Here is a 15310-nt window from a genome sequence, read left to right as displayed (position 1 = left end):
TGGTCCATTATTTACAGTTTGGAATTCATTTGGGCAGCAAATTTTTAAGCACTGAAATAAAGACTGATTCGGACAAGGTGTTGCATGCAATATTTTATAGTGACCCAATTTCATCACAAAAAGAACAAGTGTTAATTGAAATGAGATTGTGGCTTTTGGTGTAGTATATCGGGGAAAATATCTGAAAGTAGGAGGAGCCATTGCTGTTTGCTTAAATAGATTAAGTCATTCCAAGAACAAAAATGAGTTTTGGTTTTATCTTTTATGTGCTTGTTCTGAATGTTACTGACTGGATTTGCTAGATCAGATGCAATAGAAATAAAAACAGAAAATATTTTTACTATTTATCATAGTAAATAAATGCAGTGCCTAGATCCACCTTAACTTTCTTAAAGGTAATATATAAAAAACACCCTAAAATAAGTTGCAAAAAAATGTAGACATCTTTTAATTCTGTTTTATTACTGACATTATTCTGACTTTTCAATGCAGATAGTCAGTCCTGACAGAAAATATATTACCCCTCTATTGAAGGTAAATCAGTGAAATGGAAACATCAGTGGTGGTGGTAACTAACTGCAAATATTTCAATTTCTGCTTTTCATTTTTTACTCTAAATGTTTTATTATGTTTTACTTTGGTCAGTTAATAACTTGTACTCAGATTTTTTTAGTAGTTTTTATGTTAGATATTAGGTTCATTATGTTCCTTTCTGCAACTAGTAGTGTTAGTGTACTGCATCTTCTTTTTGGTAGGTGAACGTCGAGAAAAATGCAAAGATAGCGTTTGATACAAAATATGTTTCGATGTCTCAATTTTTATAAGATTAATATAAAAAATCTATGAGTTTGCAATAATTATTAATAATATTACCGTTCATATAACTGAATTATCTGTAAGATCATGGTAGCAAATCAGATAAATGTCAGGTAGTATCCTACCTAGCTGCCTAATCTGTCTTATCCTAGCATCATTCAACATTTTTCTTGTGCCTTTTTTTCTTTTCTCCAGGCTGAGGAGTCCCAGCTCTTTCAGCCTTTCCTCATAGGAGAGATACTCCAGTCTCTTAAACAGCTTGGTGGCCCATTTGCTGGACTTGCTTGAATGGTTCCCTGTCTCTCTTGTACTAGAGAGCTCAGAACTGAACACAGCACTCCAGCTGAGGCCTCAGCAGGGCTGCGTAGAGGGGCAGGATCACCTCCCTCGACCTGCTGGCAATGCTCTTCCTAATGCAGCCCGGGATACCACTGGCCTCCTTTGGCCCAAGGGCACATTTCTGACTCATGATTAACTTGTCCACTAGCACTCCCAAGTCCTTCTCTGCAGAGCTGCCTTCCAGCAGGTCAGCCCCCAGCCTGTGCTGGAGCAAGAGGTTATTCCTTCCCAGGTGCAGGATCTTGCACTTGCCTTTTTTGAACTTCATGAGTTTCCTCTCTGACCAGCTCTCCAGCCTGTCTGGGTCTCTCTGAATGACCGCACAGCCCTCTGGTGTATCATATTTCCTTTCCATCCCTGCCATTTCTCAATGTGTCTTTTCCGTTCTGAGGTTATTTAACCTCCAGCATCATCAGGGGACCCTTCTTGGTTTTATGGCAAAGGTGCTTTCATTTATTCAAAAATGAATAAATGAATGAATGAAAATGAGTAAATTATAAGTCAGTAATGTAACAGAGTAATTTGACTGATTTAAAACAAGCACAACTGTTTGAGGTCATGCATTAGTAGTGAATATACTGTGATGAATATTCCAGTTTGTAGTTTCAATCTGTTTAACCTTTTCAGAAAAATACTAATAAGTTCTAAGTTTGAGATGTCGTGGGATTTCACAGCATTAAGCACTTTTTTTTTGTTGTTATTTAATTTCTCTCTCGAATATAACCAGTATTGAGTTTTGTAGACTCTCATAATTTGAAATTAAGGGGCAAATACCTTATGGAGTTTTTTTGTACAAAAACAAAACCTTGCTTTTTGGTGTGTCATCTTCCTTATTGACACTTTCTCTGTTTATAGTAAGATGAATTTTCAAAAGTTAGCATGCTAATAGCCTTTGATGGAGTTAATCATACGATTTGTCTTGGAGAAGCTGGAAATATGGATAATATTAATTTATAGATAATCATTCCCAAAGATAACCAGATAATACAAATGTCTGCTTCATTTTTCTGCTTCATTTTCTTTTATATAGACTCTTTAAATTATCTATTGTTGATTGAAATACTTACATCTTTATAACTACATACTTGCTTCAATTAAAGCTGAGTTTTGTAATGTTCAGTCCAAGATGAAACTTAGAGAAATTAAGGTAAAATTTGCAGAGGGAATTCTCATCAGTAAAAGTAGCATAGAGAAATTTATCTACATAGTGATTTTTTCAAAATAAGGCACAGATTTTCACTTTTATCCTAGCAGTGCACATTCTTAGACTGTTAGGGTATGATTTACTCACAAAGAGTCTTTATCATTTGAGTTTATTTGAATATATATGATGACCAGTGTTCCAAATAGGATGTTTAGTCTGTAAGTGAAATGGTAAGAACTCTTTTAATGAGAATAATTTATCTAAATAGTTAAATATTTTAGCTCAATGAAACAATAATAATAGTTCTCTTACTAGGACCTGCTTGTCAATTTAGGATTTGACAAAGAAATCTCTTCATTGTTAATTGATTGTGGTAGTATAAAGACTTCATAAATCTGGGATCTTCACTGTGAATTTATTTATTTTTTTTTTTTTTTTTTTTTGGTCATGGGATTTTTGCATGGATTTTTTAAATTTCCCATAGATATAAATGGATACTTAAAATGTGTATTAAGATATATAATTATTTTTATTCTTTAATGAAAGAGTTACATTTTAGAATTTTTGAATATTTGAAGATAGTTACCAGCGAGAGTCTTTGTTTTTGTAGATTACCCTAGTATCACATTTTTTATTAAAGGAATAACGTTACATGGGCTATAGACTGAAGATTGTAGTGTTATATTGAAACGTAATAGTTTTTATTAAATATGTAGTTCTAAATGAATGTGAGAAACTAGGTAGTACTTGTAATTTCATAGTGTACATGGCATAGGAGTAACTATCTGAATTATAAAGGTTCCTCAAGAACACCTCACAGACAAGTTCAGACAGTTTATGCTCTGCACACCAATTTTGTGTTCACAACCTACAAAAATTTTAATTCTTCACATAAAAAGGTATATATTTTAGTGAAAGCTTGGGCAATACAGTAACAATGTGATTAGTCTTCAGAATTTTACTGTAACAGTATTCCACAGACTTAATATCAGACTTACCATCACAGACTACAATGTGCTAATTACAGAATAAGAAGTGCGACAACCATTGCAGATACAGCATTGTCATGTTTAGGGCTACAATCTTTTTATTTTTTTATTTTTTATTTTTTTTTCCTATGTCCTATTTATGGAAAGCTGCTGGAAAAAATTCTGTGAAATTAACCATATTTTCAGTAGAAATCATAATCTCTGTATAATTTAATGTTGGTTGACATGTTTACTTTCCACTGTGTGTCTTCTATATCTTAGCTGCACTAAAGACAGGCTAATGTGTTTTAGACAGGGCATAGTAAAGAGCGGATGTAGGAATGGGCTGAAGTATCCTTTATATTTGCCTTTGTATATAGGAGAATTGGAAATAGGCAGGAATGAAGAGAAATTTTATATGGCAGTGCACAGAATTTTACAAGTTTAATGTGAGCCCTGCAGCAATCTGATGCATTTTAGTTACTGGTAAGTTTGTTAAAGTCTATTTGAAAAATTGTTCATCTTGGAAGGCAGTCTTCTAATAAATTTTGCTTCCCTTATGCAAACAGTAACCTCTTTTAAAGCATAATTTTGGCAACCTGATTCTGCGGATACAAATTTTTTTTATTTAAATTTTTGCATTTAACTTAATTTTCAGTGGCTAAAATAATGGCTACAGTCCTCTAAATTAGTTCTCTTGAAGATTAAACCCTTGGAATTCAACGCTGGGGAAAAAATATCCATTATGTGATTAGGGATTTATTGCTTTATATATTCCTGACGACAGTCTGAACATGTGGGACAGGAGAAGTTTTAAAGATATTGGGTAAACTGTATCTGTTGTTAACTGTTGGGTCTCTTCAGGCAGATTGAGTGCTCTCTAGCATAAAGTATATATGATAGATAACATAGTATGTGTAAAAATAGTGTTTTGTGCAACTGCTTTTATTTAATGCAGTTTCATTCCCTCCTTTCCACTCAAAAAAAAGAAAAAAGAAAAAGAAAAAGTCACACCTAAAACAAGCGTTAAGCAAGAAATCGGCAAAAATTATCAGACTCAACATGTAATCTGTTTTCTGTCTTTTTGATCATTCCTTCAGGCAGTAAGCTTTGATGCTGTATGTGCAATGGGAGTTTTAAAAAACTTCCTTTTTAATTTTACAGTTCTTGCATCTGTTAAAGCATTAGAGATCTTTCTAATAGCTTGATTCTCATGCATAACTTCATGGAATGTTATGCTAGTGAAAATCCTAGTTATATTTAATTGTTGTGCTACTATTCAGCAATTCTGTTGTTTTATACAGTATTCACCTTCAACTTTGTTGTGTTTGTACGTGAATATTAGAAGCTCAAGTGCTTCTGTTTCTGGTACTTGGCATTTTTTACGTATCTGAAAGTGTAATGATTTATTTATGTTTGCTCTGCCAAGGTTTGAATTAATATATACTGCAGTCAACCCTCTGTTATTTATGATCATGATCTTGGATAATCCAGGAGGAAGTCTGTAGCTAGAGTTACCACTTGCAGATCTGAGCTGACTTTTGCAGAGCTGGCTTGTGGCCAGCTTTACGTTGCCTGGTTCCACAGATGTGCAAAGCCAGTTTGAACTTAGAAATAACATAGCTTATTCACACATTCACAGAGGGATTGACTGAAATATTTTTTTTTCCTCTGAAACTATTACGCCTAATTTAAAAGGAAAAAAAGGAAAGAAAGAAAATACTTATTTTTATGGTGCCAGTGTGTTTTATTTTTTGTGTTTGTTGTCTTATCAGAATTTCTGACCACTGCACAAAGATTGTATTAATATGAGATAAGAATATCTCCAGCCCAAGAGTTTATCTCTAAATAGATAGGACAGACTTAATTAAGTTTGAATTAATTGCAGTACAGAGAGGTGGACTTTTGAGAAATCATTCGTAGAAGTGAAAGTAGAACCTTCTAAGCTTAAGTATAATGCCATGTTCATGATGCAGTGCTCTTTTAAGTCCATTTTAAGAATAATTTTGGATTTTTCAGTATGATATTAATAGTATTCAATATGGCATTTCAGGTTCTAATCCCTCAAAGAACTATGCTCCTTCTTTATGCATAATGAGTTGTCCCTCTGAAGTCATAAAGTTATTCATAGTTAAGAATAATTTTGGATTTTTCAGTATGATATTAATAGTATTCAATATGGTAATTCAGGTTCTAATCCCTCAAAGAACTATGCTCCTTCTTTATGCATAATGAGTTGTCCCTCTGAAGTCATAAAGTTATTCATAGTGGCTGACAGAAAGCATCATCTATATGGAATTCTTCTTTGACCAGTTCAAATTTTAAACAATTATTTCTAAATATAAATCTTCAATTTTGCATGTGTCAGTTCTGTAGAACCTTTACCATGAGCTTCTTCTGAATTGCCATGGAGTAAAATTGTTTTTCCTCGTAGTTCTTCTATTTTAAAATGAACATATTATTATTTTAGATGATAAATACAATGGAAAGTTTCTATCAGGGTAAAAAAGAATTGACACATATAACCTGGTTTGAAATTGATGTGACAGTTTGACAAGCTGTTTTGATAAAATCTTTGGAGTACTGTAAATGGATATTATCTGTGTTCTTTCACTGCTGACACTTTGTGGAGAATGCTGTACGTGATTTTAGACTGATTATTGTGACCGTGCGACAATGAAGCAAGACAAGGCTCTATTTCATGTTCACAGCATGAACTTTGCCTACACTGTATACTTTTCACATGGCAACCTTGCTCACCAAATAGAGTATGTCTTTTTTCCCTCATCTCATTGGTAATTTCTTGGTGCTGGCAAAGATTATCTGATCTCAACATTTCTTTCAAAGTAAAAGGTTGCATTTGGAGAGCAAGAGAGCCTTTAGCTGACTAGATACTGCAAATAAAATAGAAATGTATAAAATGCAGGTTGGACATTTCTTTTAATTCACTTTCTCATAGCTGTGAAAGTCACAGTTTCCACCTCTGCCTGAATCAACTACCTGTGTGAGAACCTTTATGGTTGCATATATATGTCTGTATATCTAGGATTTTTTCTAACTATTTTATTAAAAACAATAATAATCATTTTATGTATTCCCTTTTTAAATCAGTACAATGCATTCAGTTATCTGCCTTTAGAGATCTTCACCTTTTAATTATTTTTCCTTTCTGACATGACCTTTTCCCCCTTTCTTCTGGGTTTTTCAGCAACAGATGAATATATATTTGTTTCCCTCTCATCACCCAAGAACCAGTCATGATTTCTTTCTCCCACAGTCAGCAAATCTGTCTTATGTTTCCATTGTGTGTTGGTCTTCACAACATAGTTTTGCTTTCTTGCTGAGTCTGTCCTCTGAAGTCTCTAATATCTCTTCTGTTTCTAAACTGTAAACATTTACAGTTTCCCCATGCTTTATGAAACTTCACATACAGATGGGATTTGAACACTGCTGGGCAGGACTGCTGGATGATTTTCCTTTTGCTTCTTGAGTCTCTCTGTGCTTTCCTAAATGGATAAAAGAGATCGTCAGCCTCTATTTCGCCAGACCTAGATTTTTCTCATTTCTAGTCTGGAGAAAGTACGAAGGAAACTCTCCAGCTTGCTCTTCCACTGTAGTCTGTGATAGGCATTGTTGCCGACATGCATGTTCAGCTGTATTATTTATTACTTTTGTGGTAGTAGTGACTGGAAGTGTGGAATAATGAGGTACTTAGTGGCTGCAAGTTTTGTTATTTAGTATAGTACCTTTCTCTGGATGGTAACATTGTTGACACAGCCCTTGCCTGCATCATTCTAGCACTACCAGCTGGATTCCATTCATCATCTCCTGCCTCTTTCAACTACAAAAACTTTGGCTAGAACTCTGAGTTGCAGGAGTGGATATTTAAAATTTGAGACAGTTCTGGTCAAATCAGCAGAGCTGATAAAATGATTTTCCACTTCTGTTTGAATATGAACTCTCACCTTTAGGACTGTAGTATATAGACAATCGTTGAAGAAATTTGTCAAAAGAAAATCTAAAATTTATGTTATGTTAAGAATTTGTTCACTACTTTAAGCCTGTTTCTACTCACTTAATATTTGATGAATATTGAGAATGTAACAGACTGATTCTTCAGCATTTATAATTGATAAATGCTTGTTCTTTACATGCAGTGCTACCCTATTGGCTTTCTTGGTTGAGCTTCTGAAGAGTTCTGTAGCCATGCAAGAACAAATGCTGGGTGGAAAAGGCTTTCTAGTCATTGGCTACCTCCTAGAAAAGGTATGTTTTGGGGGGTTTTTTTGGTCTTTGTTCTTAGTATTTCTGCTATCATTCAGGGTATTTTCAAACCCTTAGCTCAAAAGGCTAATAGAATAAATATATTTGTGATATAAGACATTTTCAATTTGTAGTATTTATAAGCTGTCTACAGGAGTCTTTCTTCCCTTATATGTCAATATTCAAAGAATCAGTATTCTCCTCAAATATGTCATACTAAGATCGTATTTGTCCTCAAATTGTCTTTGACAAACTGCTTGAAGATACTTCTCAGTCTTAATGGAAATTTACCATCTTCCAGACATCAGTTAGTTGTCTTCTGAGGTCTGCTGCTCAATATCTTGCTTAATTTTTGTTGAGACTGTGAACATGATCTGTGGCTGCTCAGAGATGTTGTGTTGTTGCTGAAAAGTAACAATGAAGCAGTCTTACCAACATCACCAAATACATGGCTTGCTCACAAACAACACAATGTTTAAGTTACCTTGTAAAAAAAATGGATCCATGTAACCTATTACTAGCAAAATAATTACTTATTTTATATTTCAAGAAAAAGAGGCATATTTCGTCCTCTTCAGAAACTATGAGGTGTTAATCTTGTTTTGTCCCATATTTTGCTACATTAACTACTGCTCCCACAGACCTCATCCAAGATGCTGCCCCAAGGAAGACAGTTTAAATTGAGGCCATTAGCAAAGCTTTCAAAAACCTGAGCCTCTGTGGCCACCCTATAAAATACATTTGCTATATTCAGAGGAGATACATCCTTTATACAGGTGGGTTGGTATAATCTTTGTCTCAAGAAGTGGATGGAGAAATACCCTTTACAATATTAAAGTTGAAACTATTCAATTTAAAATTTCTTCTTTAAAATAAATTTATCTAAAGAAAAAGTATTTGGTTATTGTAAAAGAATGCACAATGACTAAATTAGAAATGGTCACTGAAATACTATCATACGTGTTCATCATAGACTGTTTGATGCCTTGGTGGCTTCTGTAGTGTATAAACATCAGAACTGTGACACACTACCTGTCATGTTTGAGTGAAATATTAGACTAGGTCAGTACCGATAGTCTACCAAGGATAAATCTTCTGACATTGGTAGGGAAGAGCTGTTGGGATCAGCAGGTGCCATTCTAAGAGCTAGAAGGCTCCACTATATCGAATCTTAGGTAGTAGAAGTCACATTTGTATAGCATGGGATACTCTGCCTAGCAGCTGCTTATGAAACATAATGCTGTGAGGCTTTCTGGGTTAAAAGTTGACTATTGTAGTTACTCTTGGTTGCTTATATGCTGTGGTCTCAATGCAGAGCTCTGTTTGACTGGACAGATCACCAACCTTTTGTTGACACCGGCACTTGTGAGATGCTTGACAGATTCAGTATTGTTGGAAATACAGTCTTCCTTCTCTGATTAGTTTTTCCTCATTCATGGTGGAATCAAAGCTAACTATTTTATACTCAGGATAACCCAATTAGCAAGGAATATAGAAGATTATACAGAATTCTTAATACTATTATGGCACTTGAGACTTATATAGAAAAGATGCAAGGGATTTTTCACTATTGATCAATGGCTTCCATATGAGAAGCTGATACTCTGCTTTTATGGAGAAGTGTGTAAATTCAGTACTAGAAATTACCAATTAATCTAGGCATAAAATCCAAACTGAAATTGCTAGAGGAAGCAGAGAGTCGTAGTCTCTCTATATCCAGAAGATATAAAAGGCCTGTGGTGCCATATCAAATCTTTGCAATGGCAGTATCAGAAAAAACCTCTATTCTGATATTCAGAGGGAACAATATAAGAACTGCCATTTCTATGTTCTTGTGTTCAACAGCTCTGTGAGATAAGCTGATAAACATGTACATGACAAGCATTTTTTTTTAAATGAGTATCAAACTATCTAAGCCACTGTTTTTCCATGGTTTGCGTTTTCCCATAGTTACTGTATTTCTTTCTGTAATTATTGATGAAGATCTGCAAGTTTCCATTGAATTTTCAAGGGATTTAGATAATATATAAAACAATTAAGTAACAGTATGGGAAAGGATAGAATATTGTTTCTACACAGCACACTTGCCTTAAAGTATCTTCTCTGGAGTAGCATGATTATCTAATTCTCCCTAATTTTGCATTTTATTGAATAATGGAAGAAAGGGGTGTTCTTGATATTAATTTCTTGATAGTAATAACTGCTAGACCTGTGATTCCAAAGGAAAATCTCACCTACAAAACCATTTTTCCTGTGTACTTGAGTATTTGTTTATTTACCTATTCACTTAAGGATTAAAATTTAAGACATTTTTTCTAAAAGTAATAGGTGCATTAAAATATTTCTCTGCTGTTTGCGCAGTTATGTCTCATATCCCATTAGAGAATAATACATTTTTATGCAACTTGCAAACACTAATATGTTTCTGTTTTTTATCCCATTTTATGATCATGCTCCACTAAGAGAATATACAAAAATATATTTACTTTTTCTGTTTTGTATTTTTCTCCCTGCTTTCCTATTTTTTTCAGTTAAAATTTAGGGTTTAGAATTTTAACTGTCTGTGGTTATTTGATATTTTTCCATTTTTGGTGAGTGAATATTCAGAGTGAATATGATAAACTTGATATAAAATTGCACAAATTTCTGAAATACACCTGTTTTAGTTCTGTCACATTGATAAAGTTTTAGTATTAAACCTATAAAATTGTATCTATCCACCATAACACCTTTTTTGACTTTTTTTTTTTAATATTATGCACATGATCACACATGCCAAAGGCAAAGATACTGATGAAATCTAGGAGAAAAAAAGAAAGGATATTAATATTCCTGAAATGTTAACAGTTTTCTTTGCAGCTTTCTTTGAAACTAAGAAAGACTGTTACGCTAACAAGAACAAATTAGCCAGAGCTGTTTTCTTAGTGCAGAAATTGGCCAACATATTCATCTTCAGTTTTGCAGATTCAAAATGACACTGGATTATCCATTTATCTTCAGTTGCTGTCTGTTCTTATATCAAAGATGATGAATTGGTGTTTGAATCTGTTTTGTTTTCCTACCTTAACATAAATGTTGCATGTCAATAGGGAAATATTTTTAGTTGACTCTGTTTGTCTAATATATACTTTTACTTCAGAGCTGTTTGTAAATCACTTTAAATGTATTTTGTGTCTCATTTTGCAAACAACTTTCTCCACTCCTCACTCTCCAATTCTTCTCTAGTAAAACTGTATTATTTGTAAAAACTGTCACAGACATGGCATAGTTTAGGTCTAATTTTCTTTTATTTGTAGTTAATAAAAATTAGCTTAATCCTTTGAGGCTCAGTTCTGAAATTGCTGAAATAATTCCTTTGTGCTTTGAAAAAGAAAAATTTAAAATAATTCCACTCTTGAAAGGAACAATTGGAAGGGGCTTTCCTTTTTCTTATATACTTTTAGTCATTATGGATAGGTTTCACAAAGTTGAGGTTTAGTTCAAATACTTCTCTAAAATCCATCATCTACCTCCTGGCTCAAAGCCTTTGCAAGGCCTGTTAATATAATTTAACAACCTTAAAACAAACTACTGTCAGCTGTGCTAAGATAATAGTACTCTTATGATTGAATCTCATTGCTTTAACATTCTTGAATGTCTGCTACTGTATTTTTCATTAGCATATGGTCAGTATAATAGCAATCATTTGAGAAGAAGTTATGATTAGAGTTTCATGTCTTGTGATGATCAAACTAAATTATAATGGGCTCACCTTTAAAAATGTACTGAACTTTGAAGGAAAATGATAGATAATCTCTCTCATTCTGCTTCCTGTGTTTTTCTAGCTAGGGAAATATATTTTTATAATAGAAAGAACTTACCTTCATTGAAGAAGTATGACCTGAAAGAGGATTATTTTCTGTGTTTATACTAAGCAAGTGTGATTTAAAATGTCAAAGAACTATTCTAAGGTCTTTTTATAATGGTAGGTTTTCCTATGGCATCACAAGAATGAACTTAAAAATCTCCTAGCTCCACTGCTGCAAGTTGTGTACAGGCAGGCTAGTGATCCTATCTTGAATAGAGCATGGTGATTTACACACATTGAATAATTTTCAAGATTGTAGTCTATTTATTATGTTGTAACAAGAAATAAACAAAATTTGTGTGCTATTCTAATTAATGCCTGCTCTGATTTTAAATTTCACCAAGTCAGAATCCTGTTTCTGAACTTGAGAATTTTACTGCATCATTAAACTCAGCGTATGTCAATATTTAAAGAATTTATTTTTGATTTCTGTCACACCATAACTCTTACAGTGTATGCTCTTTGAGGGAGTGGGGGGTTGTAATGCTATATTCTCCTTAGTTGCAGTTTTTCAAAAGGATATGTTTTATTTTTTCTGTGAGTGCTTATATTCAGCTAGCACATGTGATGGGAAGAAAACCTTTTGTTTCATGTCCAGACTGTATTTTATTATTTGTAGATTATCTGCTGTTCATTTGCATGTGATCAAATACTTTAGAAAGGAGGACAGACAGCTATGTTTTTTTTCTGACTCAAACATCAAAAGAACCTTTTTGTCTTATTAGTTGCAGACTATTTGTTGTGGATTGTGATGTACAAGCCAAAGGAAATTCAATATCCAGGCTGAGCTTATGTTACTGACAAATGTACTTCACTTCTAAAAATAACTAATCCGCATGTTCCCAGGCAGTATTTATAGCATTAAAAGTAATTGGATGTGTTTTGTAGGGAAGGCAAGGGGAGGGATGTTTAATGGCTGTTCCTATTGGTTCCTTTTGTTAATTTAGTAGAAGGAAGTTTGTGAAACTCCACATGCTATATTGCTGAATAGGAGTAGGACTCAACAATGATTGTATAGTATATGCTATGAAATTCAAGGACTTTTTTGATATCTGAGGAAACCCTGAACCCAAACCCTTCAAACAGTTACTTGTGTTTAAGAGAAAAAATCAAGCCTGCAAATAATGTATATTTACATATTGAGGAAACCCAATTTCTGTAGGATGCAAAACTAACTTCTAACACTGAAGCAGAGTTAAGGACTTCAGATGAGGTTCTGCAAGTCGTATGCCACACTACTGACTGGAATATAATAGAAGGAAAAGAAAACAAAAGAAGAAAAAGAATTTAACCTTAGTTACTGATGAATGTTTTGAATTTGTAAAATGTAGGCATTTGAAAGACCATTAATATTATTTATTTGAAAATGTAAGTTGTTGATTTCTTCTTTTTATTTTACTTTTTTATCCAATGCAGTCAAAACATACAAGGTTGCATGTATTTAGTGAAGATGAGCCCAGTGAAAAATACTGTTTACCGTTTCTGCTCTAAGTACATTAAGGAAGACTCTATAAGTGCCTTAAAGAATTAAAGAAGACTCTTAAAATTTTTCTTCTTTCTGATTTTTTTTGTCAGTCATCTAGAGTTCATATAACTAGGGCAGTCCTGGAACAATTTTTATCATTTGCGAAATATTTGGATGGATTGTCACATGGAGCACCTTTACTGAAGCAATTATGTGATCACATTCTTTTTAATCCTGCTATCTGGATACATACCCCTGCAAAGGTAATTGTGCACTTGAATGATGATTTGCCCTTCATGTTGTGAAGTGAAATAGAAGTACTCTTTTTTTCCGTGTTACTTAGGTTTTTGTTACATGGTACTAGCAGAGATCTTCTAGATCATGAAGTCTATCTCCTGCTTGACCATATCCTCTAATGCCCTTATTTATTTATTTCTTTTTAAACAGTTACATTCATGCCAAATGTTCTGGTTGATTTTATGGAAGACTGATTATAGGAACTTAGTTCATTTTTTGATGGTTGCATTACGTTGCTTGCTTAGACATTAAGCAATATATATATATATTTTTAATTGTAAGCAGAAGGGTACACGTTCACATAATATTTCGTTTTAATTTAAACTAAATTAAATTTAGATTTTAGATTTTTTTCATTCTTTGCTGATAGTAATGAATTTATTTTATTTCCTGAATAATCACAATTGAGGGATATGAGTTAAATTGAAAAGTAGCAAGGTCATAAAATCTGAAAATCTGTGTTTTAGCATCAAAAGCCAAAATACAAAGCAAAATAGCACATCTATCATTACATATGTTATAGTATCATAGAAAATTTAGAGTGGAAGGGACCTCTGGAGAACATTTAGTCCAGCCCCTATTCTCAGTAAAGTTATTTGTGATTATTTTTGTTTATTTTGTATATCATGTCCAAAGTAAATCCTAACAAAACTTTACAAAGTAAGGTTATTAATCTTTAACTTCTGTTTATGTAGATGATTTTTTTAATTCTTCAGGTGCAGCTGTCTTTATACACCTACTTGTCAGCTGAATTCATTGGAACTGCTACAATCTATAACACTATACGCAGAGTAGGAACAGTATTGCAGTTAATGCACACGTTGAAATACTACTACTGGGTAGTTAATCCTGCTGATAGCAGTGGCATTACTCCTAAAGGATTAGGTAAGTACAGTGTATAAGAAAGGAATTATAATTCTATATGTTTATGTATGTTCCCAGATTCTACTTTGACCCTCCCTCACGTATACAATTACGTGGGTTATATTTTAGAAATACGGAAAATTCAATGATTTTTCTTTTTTATAAGAACAAAAATTAAGCATATCTCATATGCCAAAGAAAACTTTGCGATGTTTGAATATCATAATGATTAATTAGTGACCTGACAATTGTGGGGGCAGATTTGTTCTTACTGGTAGGATCTCTAAAGCTGTATTTCCAGGTCAGTAATATTTTTCCTTTGCCCTTACAAAATAGAGATTGATTTAATGTAGCTTATAGTCATCTGTTTAGTTTAGCTTAAGAAGCGTCAAATGACAGTAGCAACAAAATACAATAACACAATACAGCATAGACACTTCATTTAACAGATGTGTTACTAACCAAAGCATCAATTCATTCTAATCCTATACACTCCACTGTAATATCATTACATTTAGCAGACTACTTGCATAAAGCCAGAGGGATTTGACTGAAAGTTCCTTAAAAATTAATTGATGCAGAGGCAACTTATCTATTGTCTTTATTCTGTTACTATCCTGCTGAGAAGTTCAGAAAATGGGGGAGGTTCTTTCTTCTCCTGTTCTTTAATAATGTCACATACCCAAACGTTTAAGAATGTGAAGAAATGCATGTTATTGGAAAGTTCAGTGAGCTATATGTGTAGAGTTTTCTTCAGTTTTTATGTTTACAAAAGAAAGAAACAATTCGTATCCTACATTAAGTGTCCTAGCAGACAGTAGGTAGGTAACTTGCTGAAGCTCACAGGGAAGAGTTCCTGCTGTAGCTGGTACTTCATTCAAAGTTGTTATCTCAGAGCGTAATATTAAGATAACTATATTCTTGAGGAACTTATTCAAAATTATTGAAAGAAAAAGACAAGTAACAACAATACTTAGTGCTTTTGTTCTCTGTTCATTTTGAATGAAAAATTTGTAGTAACAGGTAAGGAGAATTAACCCTTGGAGTTACTCATTTAACCTGAAATTTTTGGTAACCATAAAAAATACTTTCTGCTGATTATTTTCTGGGATATCTCTGTCTGTGTTTAAGCTCACTTCATCTTTAATGCATATAATGTACGTGTCTACATCTGAATGTCCAAATGATAGGCAGTAGAGTGCAAAGTTCGGTTGCTTGAATATAGGTTTCTAGCATCATTTTAGGTTCTGTGGGGCATCCTACATGGCTTTAAGGGCCTGCTTTAGAAGGATGCAGGCATCCTGTCC

The 15310-nt window shown here is 33.4% G+C and overlaps 1 protein-coding gene across 2 annotated transcripts in view; it reads left to right on the top strand.

The window, feature by feature from the left end:
- The window catches only part of NBEA (neurobeachin), a 519777-nt gene that overhangs the window by 145012 nt on the left and 359455 nt on the right, over window positions 1–15310 (top strand). For both annotated transcript variants that reach the window (XM_062567111.1, XM_062567112.1), the window contains exons 11-13: window positions 7425–7533; window positions 12953–13105; window positions 13856–14024. In XM_062567111.1, coding sequence (XP_062423095.1) covers window positions 7425–7533; window positions 12953–13105; window positions 13856–14024 — 431 coding nt within the window. The remainder of the gene's footprint in view (window positions 1–7424; window positions 7534–12952; window positions 13106–13855; window positions 14025–15310) is intronic.

This window comes from Rhea pennata, chromosome 1 (genome assembly GCF_028389875.1).
Source record: "Rhea pennata isolate bPtePen1 chromosome 1, bPtePen1.pri, whole genome shotgun sequence".
Classification (NCBI taxonomy): Eukaryota; Metazoa; Chordata; class Aves; order Rheiformes; family Rheidae; genus Rhea; species Rhea pennata.
This window is presented reverse-complemented; position numbering and strand designations above follow the sequence as displayed.